This window comes from Elephas maximus, chromosome 11, assembly GCF_024166365.1.
Source record: "Elephas maximus indicus isolate mEleMax1 chromosome 11, mEleMax1 primary haplotype, whole genome shotgun sequence".
Taxonomy (NCBI): domain Eukaryota; kingdom Metazoa; phylum Chordata; class Mammalia; order Proboscidea; family Elephantidae; genus Elephas; species Elephas maximus.
In genome coordinates, this window is record NC_064829.1 from 26,523,124 (window position 1) to 26,538,268 (window position 15,145).

Genomic DNA, 15,145 nt, shown 5'->3' on the forward strand with positions numbered 1-15,145 from the left:
TATAAAATACAAAAATTCAAAAAACACTTGGAAATTAGATACACAAAGAAAATCATTTCTACTGAAAGTCAAATAAGAACTGAAAACCTGGGGAGGCCTTCTATATTCCTGGAAGGAAAGTCTACATTTTAAAGAGATGTCAACTTGTTCCACTTAACGAAAGCCATTATGGCCAAATTCTCAAAAGCTGGCATTCCTACTACACATGCTGCTGGCAGAAAGGCACATTTAACAAAATGACTCTAAACTTCATGAAGAAATAAACTAAACTTCACAGACTAGCCACGAATACACTGACACAGAATAAGAAGGGGTGTACAGTACTACCAGAGAGTCAAAATGGTATAACACCAAAAGAAATAAAAACCAGGCCTTCATAAATAAAGGCAGTTAAAAGACTCAGAAACAGGTGTCGGAAGTATTTAAGAATAATGTCTACACTAAAAATGCCACTTCAAATCAATGTGGACCGATTATATAATAGATGGTACTTAAAGAAAAAGAGAACGCTAGACCATTACTTCACACCGAAAAAGAAATGAAAATCATCAAAAAACATAATTGTTCAATCTGACTAGTAATCAAAGAAATAAAAAAAATTTAAATCCCCTATTCTTACGTCAAACAAAATTTATCACGATAATACTTAAAATCGTTGAATATTTGCAGGATGTGGCACATTCTATTTTTCTACCTTTTTGGATAACAATTTTGCAATACAAGTATGTAAAGGGTTAAAAGTATTCGTCTTATGAACCCAGCAATTCCACTTCTAGAAACAGGCTCCAAGGAATCACAAACATAGGATGCACTGCAGCATTGCTAACATCTAAGCATAAAGGCAAAGGAGGGGAGCACAAATTTAAGGCCGTTTGAATCAAATACAAAATAACATAAATCGCTACAAATGTTACAAAAAAAGAACAAACTTCAATTCTAATTACTTTCAACTTACTCTTAAAAAAATTTTAAATAGTGGAAAAATCCACAAATTTGAAATGCAAATGAGAACGACAATGCAATACCACTTCACACCCACTAGAACGGCTACAATCAAAAAAACAATAACAAGTGTTGATAAGGATGTAGACCAATCGGGACCCTCTTACATTGCAGGTCAGAATGTAAAATGGTACCGCGGCCCCTTTGGAAAACAGTCTGGCAGTTCCTCAAAATGTTAAACATAGAGTTGCCACCCAAACCCCAAACCCACTGCTGTCAAGTAGATTCTGACTCACAGAGACACTACAGAACCGAGTAGAACTGCCCCCAAGGGCTTTGAAGGCTGTAATCTTTACGGAAGTAGACTGCCACATCTTTCTCCCACAGTTACCACATGACCTGGCAACTCCATTTCTAGTTATATCATCAAGAGAAATGAAAACAATACACCCACACAAAAACTTGTACACGCATGTTCATAGCAACATTATTTATAATCAAAAAGTGGGAACAACTCAAATGTTCATTAACTGAGGAGTGGATAAAACGTGGTACATACACACAATGGAATACTATTCAGCCATAAAAAGGAATTAAACACTGGTTTTTTTTTTTAACGTTACAACATGAACACTGAAAATATTATGCTAAGTAAAAGAAGCCAGTAACAAAAACACCACATACTGTATAATTGCATTTATATGAAATGTCCAGAATGGACAAATTTACAGAAACCGAAAGTAGATCAATGGTTATGCGTAGGACTGGGGGCGGGGCGGGGGGGTACAGGAGTATGAAGAGTGACTGCTAATGGGTATAAGGTCTCTTTTGGGTGGGAAGGGAGAAATTGTTCTAAAATTACATTGCAGTGATGACAGCACGATCTCATGAAAACAAAAAAAAACCACTGAACTGTATACCCGTGAATTTTATGCCGAGTTGAACTATATCTCAATGGAGATGCTTGAAAAAATATAAAACAGCTTTACTCACTCAAATGTGAACCTCTCTTACTCAAAGAAGACTTAAAACATTTCTCTTCAGACTCACCTTTTAAGGGCATCTTTGAGTTCAGGCACAGAACGGATACACTGAACTGTAGCATTCATGTAACAAGTGTTACCAAGGTTTGTCAATCCACATGGTAATTCCATCTGGTATAAAGGATTAAATCATTTTTATAAATTAATGACACAGCATATATAAAATCACTAAAGTTCAGACCCTGAGGAAAGTCTTGTTTACCAACTCCTACCATTTCAGTCCACTGTCACCCTAAAGTAACTACGTTTTATCGCCCTCACCAAAAACTTTTACATGCATCACGCTGACACAATCACTGTGTTTCAGTTCCCTTCTTGAACATAAGAGAACAATCATATCAGCCCTGCCTCCCTCCAGGCTTGTGAGAATAGAGCGGCACAGTATACACATAAACACTTCAAAAAAATGAATGACACTATATAAATACTCGGTGGTACAAAAAAATAACATTTGCCATGTATGTGTTGACCACTTTCTAAACTGACTTTGTATTTAGGGGGAAACTGTATGTATTTTCAACAAGGAGGGTTTTTAATACTTTGAACATACTAGCACTTGAAATATTTAATTTCTTTGAGCCTGTTTCCTCATAGAACAAAAGTGCTTAAACAGCACTATCTGCCAGATACATATTTATTACATACACTGACTTTGTGTGTGTGCGTATATGTACCTTACAACAATCCTCATCTGTAAAATAAGGTTAATTATGATACCTACACTTCATAGACTTATGAAACTTAAAATTATAACCCATGAATTACAAACCTTATGTTTAATGTTAGATGTAAATAAAATTCACTTGAAAGTCAGAAAAGTAGTAATAGTCAAAGTATACAACATTAAAAAAAACATTAATTTTATGAGTTATCTGACTAGAAAAGGACTCCCTTAAGCCTACTGCAAAAATAATAAAACTCCTACCGACTGATGAAAACACCTTGACATTAACAATTAAATCTTAAAAACACTTTGATGCTCCTTCTGAAAGACAACTAATAACTGTCCTTTGAAAAGTACTGATCTAACGAACATTTGGCATATCTTACAGCAGATGCTAACTGTTCTTCTGTCATGTCTTCTACGAAGACAGTTTTAGCTGAGGGTTCCTCTGGAAGAGCGTCTGCTGAGCCCATCATTAGGAGATTCATTCCCTGTTTAAAAAAAAAAGTAATCTCATTAAAATCCATGAAAGTTGATAATGTTTATGCCCAATGAAAGATGCCAGACACAAAAGAACATATATCACACGATTCTACTGATATAAAAAGTCCAAAAAAAGCAAATCTATAGAGACAGAAAGTAGATTAGTGGTTGCCAGGGGCTGTGGGGACTAGGAAATGAGGAGTGACTTCAAATGAGCACAAGGTTTCTTTCTGGGGTGATGGAAATGTTCTAAAATTATATTGTGCTGATGATCACACAACTCTGTAAATACACTTAAAAAAAAAAAAAACATACAGAGGTGGTGGCTGCCTGGGAGCAGGGGTTACCTGCTTGGCTGCAAAGGGGCATGAGGAAACAAGTAATGGGGCTTCTTTAAATAAGTACACAAAAAGTCAGTAAGGATATACGTGACTTGAACAACATTATAAAATAACTTGACCTAAATGATCAGTACTTTACCAACGACAGCGAAATACATTTTTCTCAAGTGCACAAGAAACAGTCTCCACATGAATGAGCCATAAAAAATATCAGTAAATTTCAGAAGACTGAAATAATACTGAGTATTTTATCCGACCACAACAGCATCAAACCATAAATAAGTAAGACAAGAAGATCTAGAAAAGCCCCCAAATATTTAGAAATTCAATAAAGTAGTTCTAAACAACCTATGGGTCAAAGACGAAATCACAAGATAAATTTTAAAATGTATTTAACTGAATAATAACACAATGTATCAAAACATAAATGCAGCTACAAGTGCTTAGAGAAATTTATCATTTCTAAATGTTTATGTAAGAAAGGCATAAAAATTCATTATCTAAGCATATACCGTAAAAAACAAAAAAAGCAATTTAAACCGAAAGTAGAAAAAAAGGAAATAATTTTAAATGGATATCAGTAAGATAGAAAATGAATATTAAATCAACAAAGTCAAAAAGATTTATTGATAAACTTTTAGCAAGACTGATTTAAAAAAATAATTTAAAAAATTACTAATATCAGGAATGAAAGAGGAACATCAATAAAGATGCTATAAATATAAAAAAGATACTCAGTGAATATTCTGGATATATGAACCACTTTATGCCAATAAATTAGACATCATTAAAATAAATTCCTTGAAAGACAAAACTCACCAAAACTGACATAAAAAAAGAGAAAATCTAGCCATATCTATTAAAGAAACTGAGTATTAATCAAACAAATTTCCATAAAGAAAACCCAGCCCCAGACAGAGGTGCTAGTAAATTATTTTAAATATTTAAAGTAGTAATATCAATCTGACATAAATTCATTCAGAGAAGGGAATACTTCCCAACTCTTTCAGCGCATACAATATAACCCTAAAAAACAAATTAAAATATTACAAAAAAATAAAATTACAGACTAACATTCCTCACAAACATGTATGCAAGTATTCTTAAAAATATATCAGAAATTTATATCCGGCAGTACATTGTGGCTTAGTGCATATATCCCAAGCTGCAGTTCTCAAAGTGAGGTACGCAAACTCCTATGGGTCCCTGAGATTCTTTCAGAAAGTCAGTGAGGTCAAAACTATTTTCATAATAATGCCAACAAGTTATTTCCATTTTTTACTATGTTGACATCAGCACTGATGGTGCAAAACCAATAGTGGCTGAAACTGTTAGCGGCTTAGCACCTATCAAGGCAGTGACATCAAAATGTAGTATAGTACACAACCAAGAAGCCCTGAGGGAGCAGGAGAGCAGCAGGACTCAGACCCCAAATTCTCATAAAAAGACCAGACTTAACGGCCTGACTGAGACTAGAAGGACCCCAGTGGTCACGGCCCCCAGACCTTCTGTTGGCCCAGGACAGGAACCATTCCCGAAGCCAACTCTTCAGACAGAGATTGGACTGGACAAGGGTTGGAGAGGGATGCTGGTAGGAAGTGAGCTTCTTTGATCAGGTGGACACTTGAGACTATGTTGGCATCTCCAGTCTGGAGGGGAGATGAGAGGGTGGAGGGGGTTAGAAGCTGGCGGAATGGATAGGAAAAGAGAGTGTGGAGGGAGTGAGCAGGGTATCTCATTAGGGGGAGAGCAATTGGGAGTATATAGCAAGGTGTATATAAGTTTTTGTGTGAGAGACTGACTTGATTTGTAAACTTTCAATTAAAGCACAATGAAAATTTTTTTAAATATAGTAGGAAAAACGATTAATTTTATCATATCCCAACGTTTGAATACATTTTTTTTTTAATTCTGCATTATGAAATGGGAGGTACCCATAAAAAATTTCTGCTGCATATCAAAGTTCATAGCTGTGTTAAGGATATGTATTTGTGCAAATGTCTGAGTTGCAGACTGGAATTTTGAATTTTATGGAATACCATTTTTACTTAAAACAACTGACAAAGTATTGTTTTTCAGAATTGGGTATTCAGCAGACATTTTCTCAAAAGGAAAAGTGAGCTTGTCAGTTCAAGGAAAACAACTGACAATATTTATAGTTGCCAATGACAAAATTAGAGATTTCATGTGAAAGTTAGCATTTTTTATCTGCTACTATGAGCTTGGCAGCTTTCACGTATTTAAAGTCTTTTCTGGTAAGACTGGTCGAGATATGAACAAATGCAATTTTTTGGTAATGTATAATGAAATGTGTTAACATATATAAGATTTAAATAACTCAGGAAATGAATATTTTCCAAAGGACCAATACAGATGGTACAAGATCACGCATGAGTATAAGACTGATTCTAAGCGCAAAAGAAAACCACAGATTTTCACATACAAAAGGTAACTGATGTGGTTTCAGATTCCACCTCTGCAACTAACTCACCAGTGTTGAGTTCTGGTGTGTATGAAAGACGAGTGTGCACGATTTTATCTGTAAAGACCATGAAAATACTCCTCCTCTTCCAACTACATAACTGTCAGACCGATTTCCTTCACAGACTTCAACCAAAACAACATATTATGCCAGACTGAATGCAGAAGCAGAAATGAGAATTCAGCTATCTTTTATCAAGCTAGATATTACAGAAATTTACAAAAATGTAAAACAAAGCCAGCTTTAACTAAATTTTGGTTTTGGAAAATATTTTTAAAAATGAAATATATAATGGGCTTGTAATTGTTATTTTTAAATAAATGAGTAAGAACTATAAAACTCCTCAGTTTTAATTTCTAATATGGTAAATAGCAGTAGATACAACCCACATATACAAAAGCTCTTTGGGGTCCTCAATAATTTTTAAGAGTGTAAAGGTCTGCAGACCAAAAAGTTTGAAAACTGAAGAATCCGGGATTTCAAGGTTTAACAGTTAAAAATCAATGAAACTAACCACGTTACAGAATAAAGGAGAAAAATCCTATGATCATCTTAGCAAGTAGAAAAGAGCATTTGAAAAAATTCAAGTCATTCATAATAAAAAGCCTCAATGAACTAGGACAAGATAAAGACATCCAACTCTCACTTCTATTTAACACTGTATTAGAAGTCCTAGCCAGTGAAATTAGGCAAGAAAAATGAAAGTCATACAGATTGCAAAGGGAGAATTAGAACCGTCTTCATTTGCAGATTAACATGCTTGTTACACAGATAACCCTATCCCAACCAAACCAAACCTGTTGCCTTCGATTTGGTTCCAACTCATATCAACCCTACAGGACAGAGCAGAACTGCCCAATAGGGTTTCCAAAAACTGGCTGGTGGATTCAAACTGCCAACCATTTGGTTAACAGCCAAGTTCTTAACCTTTATGCCACCAGGGCTCCAGATAACCCTAGAGAATCTACAAAAAAACTACTGGAACTAGTAATTGAATTTAGCAGGGTCACAGCATGAAAATCAACTTACAAAAATCAGCTATATTCTAGTCATGAAAACGGGAAAACACTTTTTTTAATATCATTTTCAATGGCATCAAGAAACATTAAGTTCCAAGAATCTAACAAGAGGTGCAAAATCTCTATACTGAAAACTATAAAACCTGCTAAAAGAAATAAAGACCTAAATAAAAGGGGAAGTACACCATAATCAAGGCTTTTAACACTCAATATTGTTAAGATGTTCATTCTCCCCAAATTGAACTACAGATTCAATGCAATCTCAACAAAATACGAGGTATTTTGGTAGAAACTGACGAGCTTTAAAATTTATAAAGAAAAAAAGGAACTATAATAGATAAGATATTCTTGGAAATAATGAAAGAAGTTGAAGAACTTTTCCTGTCTTGTTTCAAGACTTATTAGGAAGGCTTTGAAAATTAAGATTGTGTAATCAGTATAAATTTAATCAAATAGGTCAATAAAACAAGAGTTCAAAAATAGACCTACAATCAATTTTCAAGGCTCCAGCAAAAGTCAATGGGAAAAGTAAAGTATTCTCAACAAATGGTGCTGAAATAACTAAATATACCAAAACAAAAAATACCAAATCTGTAGCCGTCGAGTCAATTCCAACTCACAGCAACCCTATAGGACAGAACAGAACTGCTCCATAGAGTTTCCAAGGAGTGCCTGTTGGATTTGAACTGCCAACCTTCTGGTTAGCAGTCACAGGACTTAACCACTACACCACTAGGGTTTCCAACTGAACATATACATGAAAAAAATCATCCGTAATTTATTCTGGTGTAAAAGTAGGAAACCACATTATCATAAGTGTTTTGGAGATTAATACTTACATTTTTTATTTTGATGTTTCCCCAATCATCATCCTGTTTTAAAAAACAAATAAAATACATTTAACCACCTCTGTACAATCTAAAAACAATTTCATAATCAACTAATTTTTAAGCTACTTCAAAATAAAATAAAATTTATGTGGTATGAAGATTTTATTTAAAATTATTGCAACTAAAATTATCTTAGAAAACAAAATATACACAGACCTAAAGCTAGTAAGTCTAACAGTGGCTTAAGTTGTACAAGAAAAGATAATTTGAAACAGAAAATAACAAGTACTGGCGAGAATATAAACTGGAATCCTTGTACACTGCTGGGTGGAAATGTAAACCGGTGGCAGCTGCTGTGGAAAAGTCTGGCAGTCCCACAAAAAATTAAACATAATTACCATATGACCCAGAAACTCCACTCCTAGGTATTTATCCAAAAGAACCGAAAACAGGGATTCAAATAGATACTTGTACACCAGTGTTCACCACAGCACTATTCACAACAGCCAAAAGGCAGAAACAACCCACGCGTCCATCAACGGGTGAATAGATAAAAATGTGGTATTATACATATAACAAATTATTCGGCCATAAAGAGAAATGAAATTCTGATACTTGCTATGACATGCATGAGCCTTGAAAACACTATATTAAGTGAAATAAGTCAGGCACAAAAGGGCAAATATTGTATGATTCCATTTATATGAAATATCCAGGATAGGCAAATTCATGAAGTCAGACAGTAGATTAGAGGTTACCACCGGGTTACCAGAAGGGAATAGAGAGTTCTTCCTGAATGGGTAGCTTCTGTTTGGGTAAAGAAAACGTTTTGGAAATAGTGGTGATGGTTGGACAACACTGTGAGTGTGTTTAATGTCACTGAACTGTGCATTTAAAATGGTAAATTTTATGTTATATGTTTTACCATAATAAAAAAAATTAAAAAAAAAAGAAGACAATCTGAAAGACAATAAATTTGACAGCACTAAAAGTACTAAAAAACGCTTGACTGATGACAAATGACAGATCCTAATTTTTTGCATGTTTGGAACCAGCAGAGCTATTTAAATACTAGCTTATGTATCAGGAATGAAGAGTATTTTACAAAATAAGGTCCACCTTGATTAGGTGACTAATAATTTACCACCCAACAGGAGAATAAGTGCTATTAAAAATTATACCAGGAAAATAAACTACTCCAGGCAAAATGACCTTTAATAATATCTGCATATCCACAAATGTTTCTCAAGTCCTGAATTTCATATCTATAAAGCAATTATATACTTTCCCCTCACTGTGCTCAATAAAATCAAGTTTTTTTTTCCTAATATGATGGTTGGTCCACATATATTTTAACTTTACTGCAGCTAGGCCTTTCCCTTCATAGGATGAAGTCAGTTCCATATTACTCCTTTGTTTTTATGGAAGGTGCCAGGCACTTAATCCTCATCTCCCTATACTGTTGTCAATAATTACCTCTCTGGACACTCTGCTTCCTAAAGGCCCTTCTCAGTTTAAGTGCTATTACTGCTAAGTATAAGGAATGAAAAATATAAATGCCCTCTCACATCACTTACTTAAGGTCATAAAAAGCTGGAAATAGAACCCAGATGTGCTTGACTTGTAAATCACGTGGTTATGGTTCTTTAGTATACATTAAACCTCTCTGACACTCGGTTTCCTAATTTATAAAATATGAATAATACATATATTTGAGAATTAAAGAAAATAAATGAAATGCCTGCACAAAATAAGTACTCAATAATTATAGCTATTAGTCATAGTTTCAGTTAATTAGCATTTTTCCGTAATTCTCCACAGCATCCAGTATAGCACTCGGCACAAATTATCAACTTGACTAACGACCAGAAGTTCACACTGCAACTTTATAGTGTTTGATTTTTCACCAACATGGATTTTAATGCCCATCAAACAGGGGTAGCTACAGTTCTTCAGCATTTTATATATAACCCTTGACACAAGTTGTTTTTTTTTTTTTTTTAAACTATACTTATATGGAAACCTTGGTGGTGTACTGGTTAAAAACTATGGCTGCTAACCAAAAGGCTGCCAGTTCAAATCCACCAGGCACTCCCTGGAAACCATATGAGACAGTTCTACTCTGTCCTATAGGATCGCTATGAGTTGGTATTGACTCGATGGCAATGGACTTGGGTGTTTTTTTTTTTTTGGTTACACTTACATAGTATTATGAATAATAAAGAAAATATCTTTTCTGTGGCCCTTCATCAACGACACAGGTAAGCTTGCACCCTTAATCATAGTTGCTGTGATCATTCCAAGAGAACAAAAGGAAACATCAGGATCCCTCTTTTTTTAAACAAAATTTTTTTTTCTCCCATCTCCAGGTACGAGTTAGTGATTCATCTTAAGAGAAAGGGGCTCTTCTTCAATGAGTAGGATGCAAGAAGAAAGACCAATGGAAACAGTATTCCAGAACCAGGCCTTTGGTAAGGACATTGAAGCACTCTGAATTTGTATATTCAAATGCATGGACAAAAACACATTCTGTGTTGTCATTTTTAAAAAACCAATTTAACTTATTGATTCATATTTTTAACAAAGCTTCCCATCCCTTTAATGGAAATACAGTAAAGAAATACAAATAAAATTTTATATTAGTCTAAACCAGATAAAACTAAATACTTTTAATTTTTTCCTCACAGGAAAAAAATTCAAACAGTACAGATAAATGGAAAGTGTGCCACTCCCTTGACCCCCAGAGGTCCCCATCAATACAATGCCTTTTAAAAGAAAAATTAAAATAAAACTTTTCATAATAGCATTTTGAAATAGCTATAATAATCCTCCCTAACACTAAGATGAATAAAAAACCCACTCCCATTGAGTCAAATCCGACTCGTGGCAACCCCACGTGTATAAACCAGTTTTAATTTCATTGATTACATACTCTCCACAAATAAAAAATATCTCAAATATTAAATTAACACTAAACACATTTTCAAGTGTTAATTATGATATAATAATACAATAATAGTATGTTATGAAAAATGGACTAAATTTTACCTTCAATGTTCCTCCTTTCACCATAACTTTCTGTCTGGCTGGCTGGACTCCAGTTAATGCAAAAAGCTGAGCCTTGAACACCATTGGCGGTTCATCAGTATTCAACTCTACACCTTCAAATTTCTCCTTTCCCCATTTTACAGTAACTGCAAACAAAATCATCATTTATTTTTTTCATTTACAAAATAACAAGATTTTAAAATTTTCAATTATTAGGCTAGTTCTTGAAAGCTACTTTGTGTCATTCATCTTTTTGCCTGCATCATGCCTACCTAATCAAGAGTAGCTCACAGGCAGTAAAAAACCCAAACCAAACCCACTGCTATCAAGTAGATTCTGACTCATAGTGACCCTATACAGCAGAGCAGAACTGCCCCACAGAGTTTCCAAGGAGTGCCTGGTGGATTCAAACTGCCAACCTTTTGGTTAGCAGCCGTTGCACTTAACCACTACGCCACCAGGTTAAGGAAACTGAGACTTAAAAGAGGTTGACTGATATGCTAATGTCACACAAACGATTGCCACTGAGTTGATTAATGTCACAAAACTGGTTAGTAAATATCCAAGTCTTTTGAAACCTACTCTAATAATCCTTGCAAAATACGATCACACTGAAATATTTTCCAAAATAAGGATCTTTTGGCCTTCAAAAGTGTGTTTTATTAAATAATTATTAAATTAATACATACTGTTGGAAGAAAGAGAGGAAATGAAGTTTAGATAATTTAAGAGAGAGTAAATAAAATTATTGAGAGAATAAAGCAGATTTAGAACAAGTTAGGATCCCTGGCTGGTGCAAACGGTTAATGCGTTCGGCTCCTAACCCAAAGGTTTGACAGTTCAAGTCTACCCAGAGGCACCCTGAAGAAAGCCCTGGCATCTATTTCCAAAAAGTCAGCCACTGAAAACCTTATAGAGCAAATTTCTTTCCTGACACACATGGGGTTGTCATGAGTTGGAATAAACCTGACAACAAATTTAGGAATACAGGTACCAGATTATTATAAGAAAGGTGTGAGAAAACTAAAAGGTGTGGTTGGTGAGCAAGAGGTGCTTAAATATTTTGTGAAGAATCCAAAGACATGGCTATATCACTTAAAACATAAAAATCAAATTTTAATCAGCTTCATAAAATAGCTAAACTTTTGAAATATGTAAAAAGCAATAAACTCAGAGGCACAGTTTGTTTTCACTGAAAACTTTACACCTACTCAAAATGAGACTCTCACAATTAATAACTGTTTTTCAACTCCTGAAATCAGGATTCGAAAAACTGATACTGACTCCAAATTCTATTACCAGTTCTGGAAACGTGCTGAGCACTCTTTCAATAACAAAAACAGTACCAAGCACTTGGGAGACTCCTAAGAGCCAATTAAGGGAGAGAGGCAGGGGATGAAAGTTTGTAACGATTAAGAGTACAACAGTAATGTTCTAAATGCTACAGGAGCACAGAGGAAGGCTTCATGAGTGAGGAAAGATTTCCTAGAGGAAGTGATAGCTGAAAGAAAAAGTGAGATGTTAGCCAGAATAAGAGAATAAGAGCATCCCTGAAATGCATAAAGTAGCCTGGTTGTGTTCCGAGATGTAATTCCCACAGTGAAGGCGAACAGTAGATAAAACTGGAAGCTAGCTAACCAACAAGTCGAGAAAGGTTAACATAAGTCATGGTAAAATGTATGGACTTTATGTTGGAGGAAAACATGTAATCCCCAAAATGCTTTCCATAAAGGTCACTTTGGTCTGGTGTATTACATCACTCTGACAGCAGCAGAGAAAATGGGTCTGAATGGGACACAACTGACTCACTGATATCAGCTAGAAACATATGGCAACATTTCAAGCAAAAGATAACACAGGACTAAACCAAAACATTGTTAGAAATAAAGGAGAGGAACCTATCTGAAATTTATTCAGCTGTTTCACCTTTAGCAAGTTAAACTTTTTGCTTATCCGTACCACAGGAATACAATACCGGAATCACAGGATTATGCTGAAGATTAAAAAAAGCAACGTGTATAAAACCCCAGCTCTGCACGAGACACACAGGAGGTATCCTATAATTTTTACGGCACTTATCCTTAATAATATAAGAATCTGGATATTTAATTTTGTATTAAAACATGAAACAGTACTTAGAATGTTCACTCCGTTTTAATACAAGACTTACTATTGAGCCTGAAAACAGATTCTAAATATGGAGACATCAAAGGGATCTTTGAAATATACATCAATTCTCTCATTTTGGAGATGAGAAAAAGATCAGTTAGGCTGATTAAATATTTAAGGTGGAACTTAGTTTTTAAGATAGAAACTTTGGTGAGTTTGGGTGGGCAACAAAGGAAGGGGTTGGTTTTGGGGTGTGTGGGTGTGTGTCTGTGCACCCTTCTTTAGCACCATTACTCATTTGGAGTGTGTGTGCATGTGTGTATACCCTTCTTTCGTGCCATTACCCGTTTGGTGTGTGTGTGTCTACCCTTCTTTAGCACCACTACCCGTTTGGGGTGTGAGTGTGTGTGTGTGTGTGTGTGTGTGTGTGTGTGTGTGTGTTTCTGTGCACCCTTCTTTGTCGCCATTACCCATTGCCATCGGGTTTCCATAGGGTGTCCAAGGCTGTAAATCTTTAGAAAAGCAGATTGCCACATCTTTCATTTTCAAACATCTTTCTACTGTTATTTTTTTGGACTTAAAAAGGGGTTGGAAAATCATTAAAAGCATACCATTCAAGATTCTAGACCACTAAGAATCCACCTTGAAAAAAAATTACTCCTTTGATTCCTATCATTCTTTGAAAATGCTGAAATCTATTAAATAAAGGAACTGTGACAGGGTAGAGTAAGAGATGGTCAATGAATCACACATTCATAGCCAATCGGGGCCAACACACATTTTAGATGCCATTTTGAATAAGGATAGGAAACAGCAAGATCCATTCACTAAGTAAAAATGTGAAGCCTGGGCAGTACCTTGGACTACCATCATCCAAAAATGCCCTGCCAAACACCAATAAAAAAGAATTGATACCCGCCTACATTTGTATTCGCCCACCTCTCAAAGCTAACACTGCTTCACACATAGACGCCCAAAACAATGTTTGATTAACAAAAATCAAGCAAAAGGACAACTTCGTAATCTGCCTCGGGATAAAACTGAAATTGGTACAGAAGGAGCGGTTGGGCCAAAGTGAGCAAGGGGTACGCGAAGGCCTAAGGGAAGCTGCTGAAGAAAACGCCAAGACTCAGAAAGGCGAACCTTACATCCTGGGTCCCTCATCCCTCCCTCCCACAGCTACCACTAGAGAGCCCAGAGAAGTCGCACTACACCCTGAGCCTGGCCCGCGGCGCCCCGAGAGACACCCTCGGACAGAGACAGCCAACATTCTGCAGAGTCACGACTCCGATAGGCCAACGCTAGCTGCTTACCCACCTCCGACTCCCGCTCCCGCACCACCCACCCGCTGGACCAAGATGGAAAGCGCTCCCACGCGTCGCGGGGCTCAGAACTTGGAAGGAGAGACGAAGGTGTGGAGACATCTCCACGCCGCAGTGCCCTGCTCACCCCGCCCTCCCCTTCCCCGCCCCGGCCCCGCCACCGCCTCCGCGGGGCCAGGCCTGCTCAGAGGCCTAGCATCGGCCCAGGAGACCGCGGCGCGAGGCGAAGACGGAGCTCACCAGAGTAGAGCGGCATGGCGGGGACCAAAGGGAGGCAGTGGCGCAGGAAAGGTGGACCTGACAAGAAGCGGCGAAGGGAAAGGAACCAGAAGCTGCGGCGGCAGCCGAGTTGGAGGCGCGGCAGCGGCGGTATCCGCAGATCTCCTGCGACCAAAGTCTGATTGAAACCGGCCACTGTCGATGACGCAGCAACACACAGTGCGCCGGCGGAATCGCGGGATTACTGCGGGGAGGAGGCGAAGCGCGGAGGGGCGAGGCGCGGCCTGTGGGAGGAGGGAGGCGGGAGGAGGGAAGTGGAGGGCGTGGACGGGGTGGGCGGTGGGAGGGGCGGCACGCGGCCCGGTGCCCCCGGTTCAAGCGTGCGCGTGCGCGCTGACGCCACCGCGCCGCGCCGCGCCGCCTGCCGGCGTGGTCCGAACCCCGCCTCGCCCGGCCGCAGTGGGGAACGTGGTGTTCCGGTGGCTGCGTTTTTCAGAAAGTGGTTTCCCCAATTTTCGGAACGGTGGACCGGTATAGCTCCGGGGTTTTTTTTTGTGGTTAAGATAACCCGTAGAAAACCTGAGAATAAAGAAGCGTTGTTCCGCCCCGCAACTTGATGTACTTGTTAATGAAAATGTGTAGC

The 15,145-nt window shown here is 37.3% G+C and overlaps 1 protein-coding gene across 1 annotated transcript in view; it reads right to left on the reverse strand.

Moving 5' to 3' along the window:
* The window catches only part of USP14 (ubiquitin specific peptidase 14), a 51,903-nt gene extending 37,157 nt beyond the window's left edge, over nt 1-14,746 (reverse strand). The window contains exons 1-5 of the mRNA XM_049901012.1: nt 14,524-14,746; nt 10,853-10,998; nt 7,814-7,846; nt 3,036-3,140; nt 1,993-2,096 (exon numbers count right to left, since the gene is read on the reverse strand). Coding sequence (XP_049756969.1) covers nt 1,993-2,096; nt 3,036-3,140; nt 7,814-7,846; nt 10,853-10,998; nt 14,524-14,539 — 404 coding nt within the window. The 5' untranslated portion in view covers nt 14,540-14,746. The remainder of the gene's footprint in view (nt 1-1,992; nt 2,097-3,035; nt 3,141-7,813; nt 7,847-10,852; nt 10,999-14,523) is intronic.
* Nucleotides 14,747-15,145: the final 399 nt, after the last annotated feature.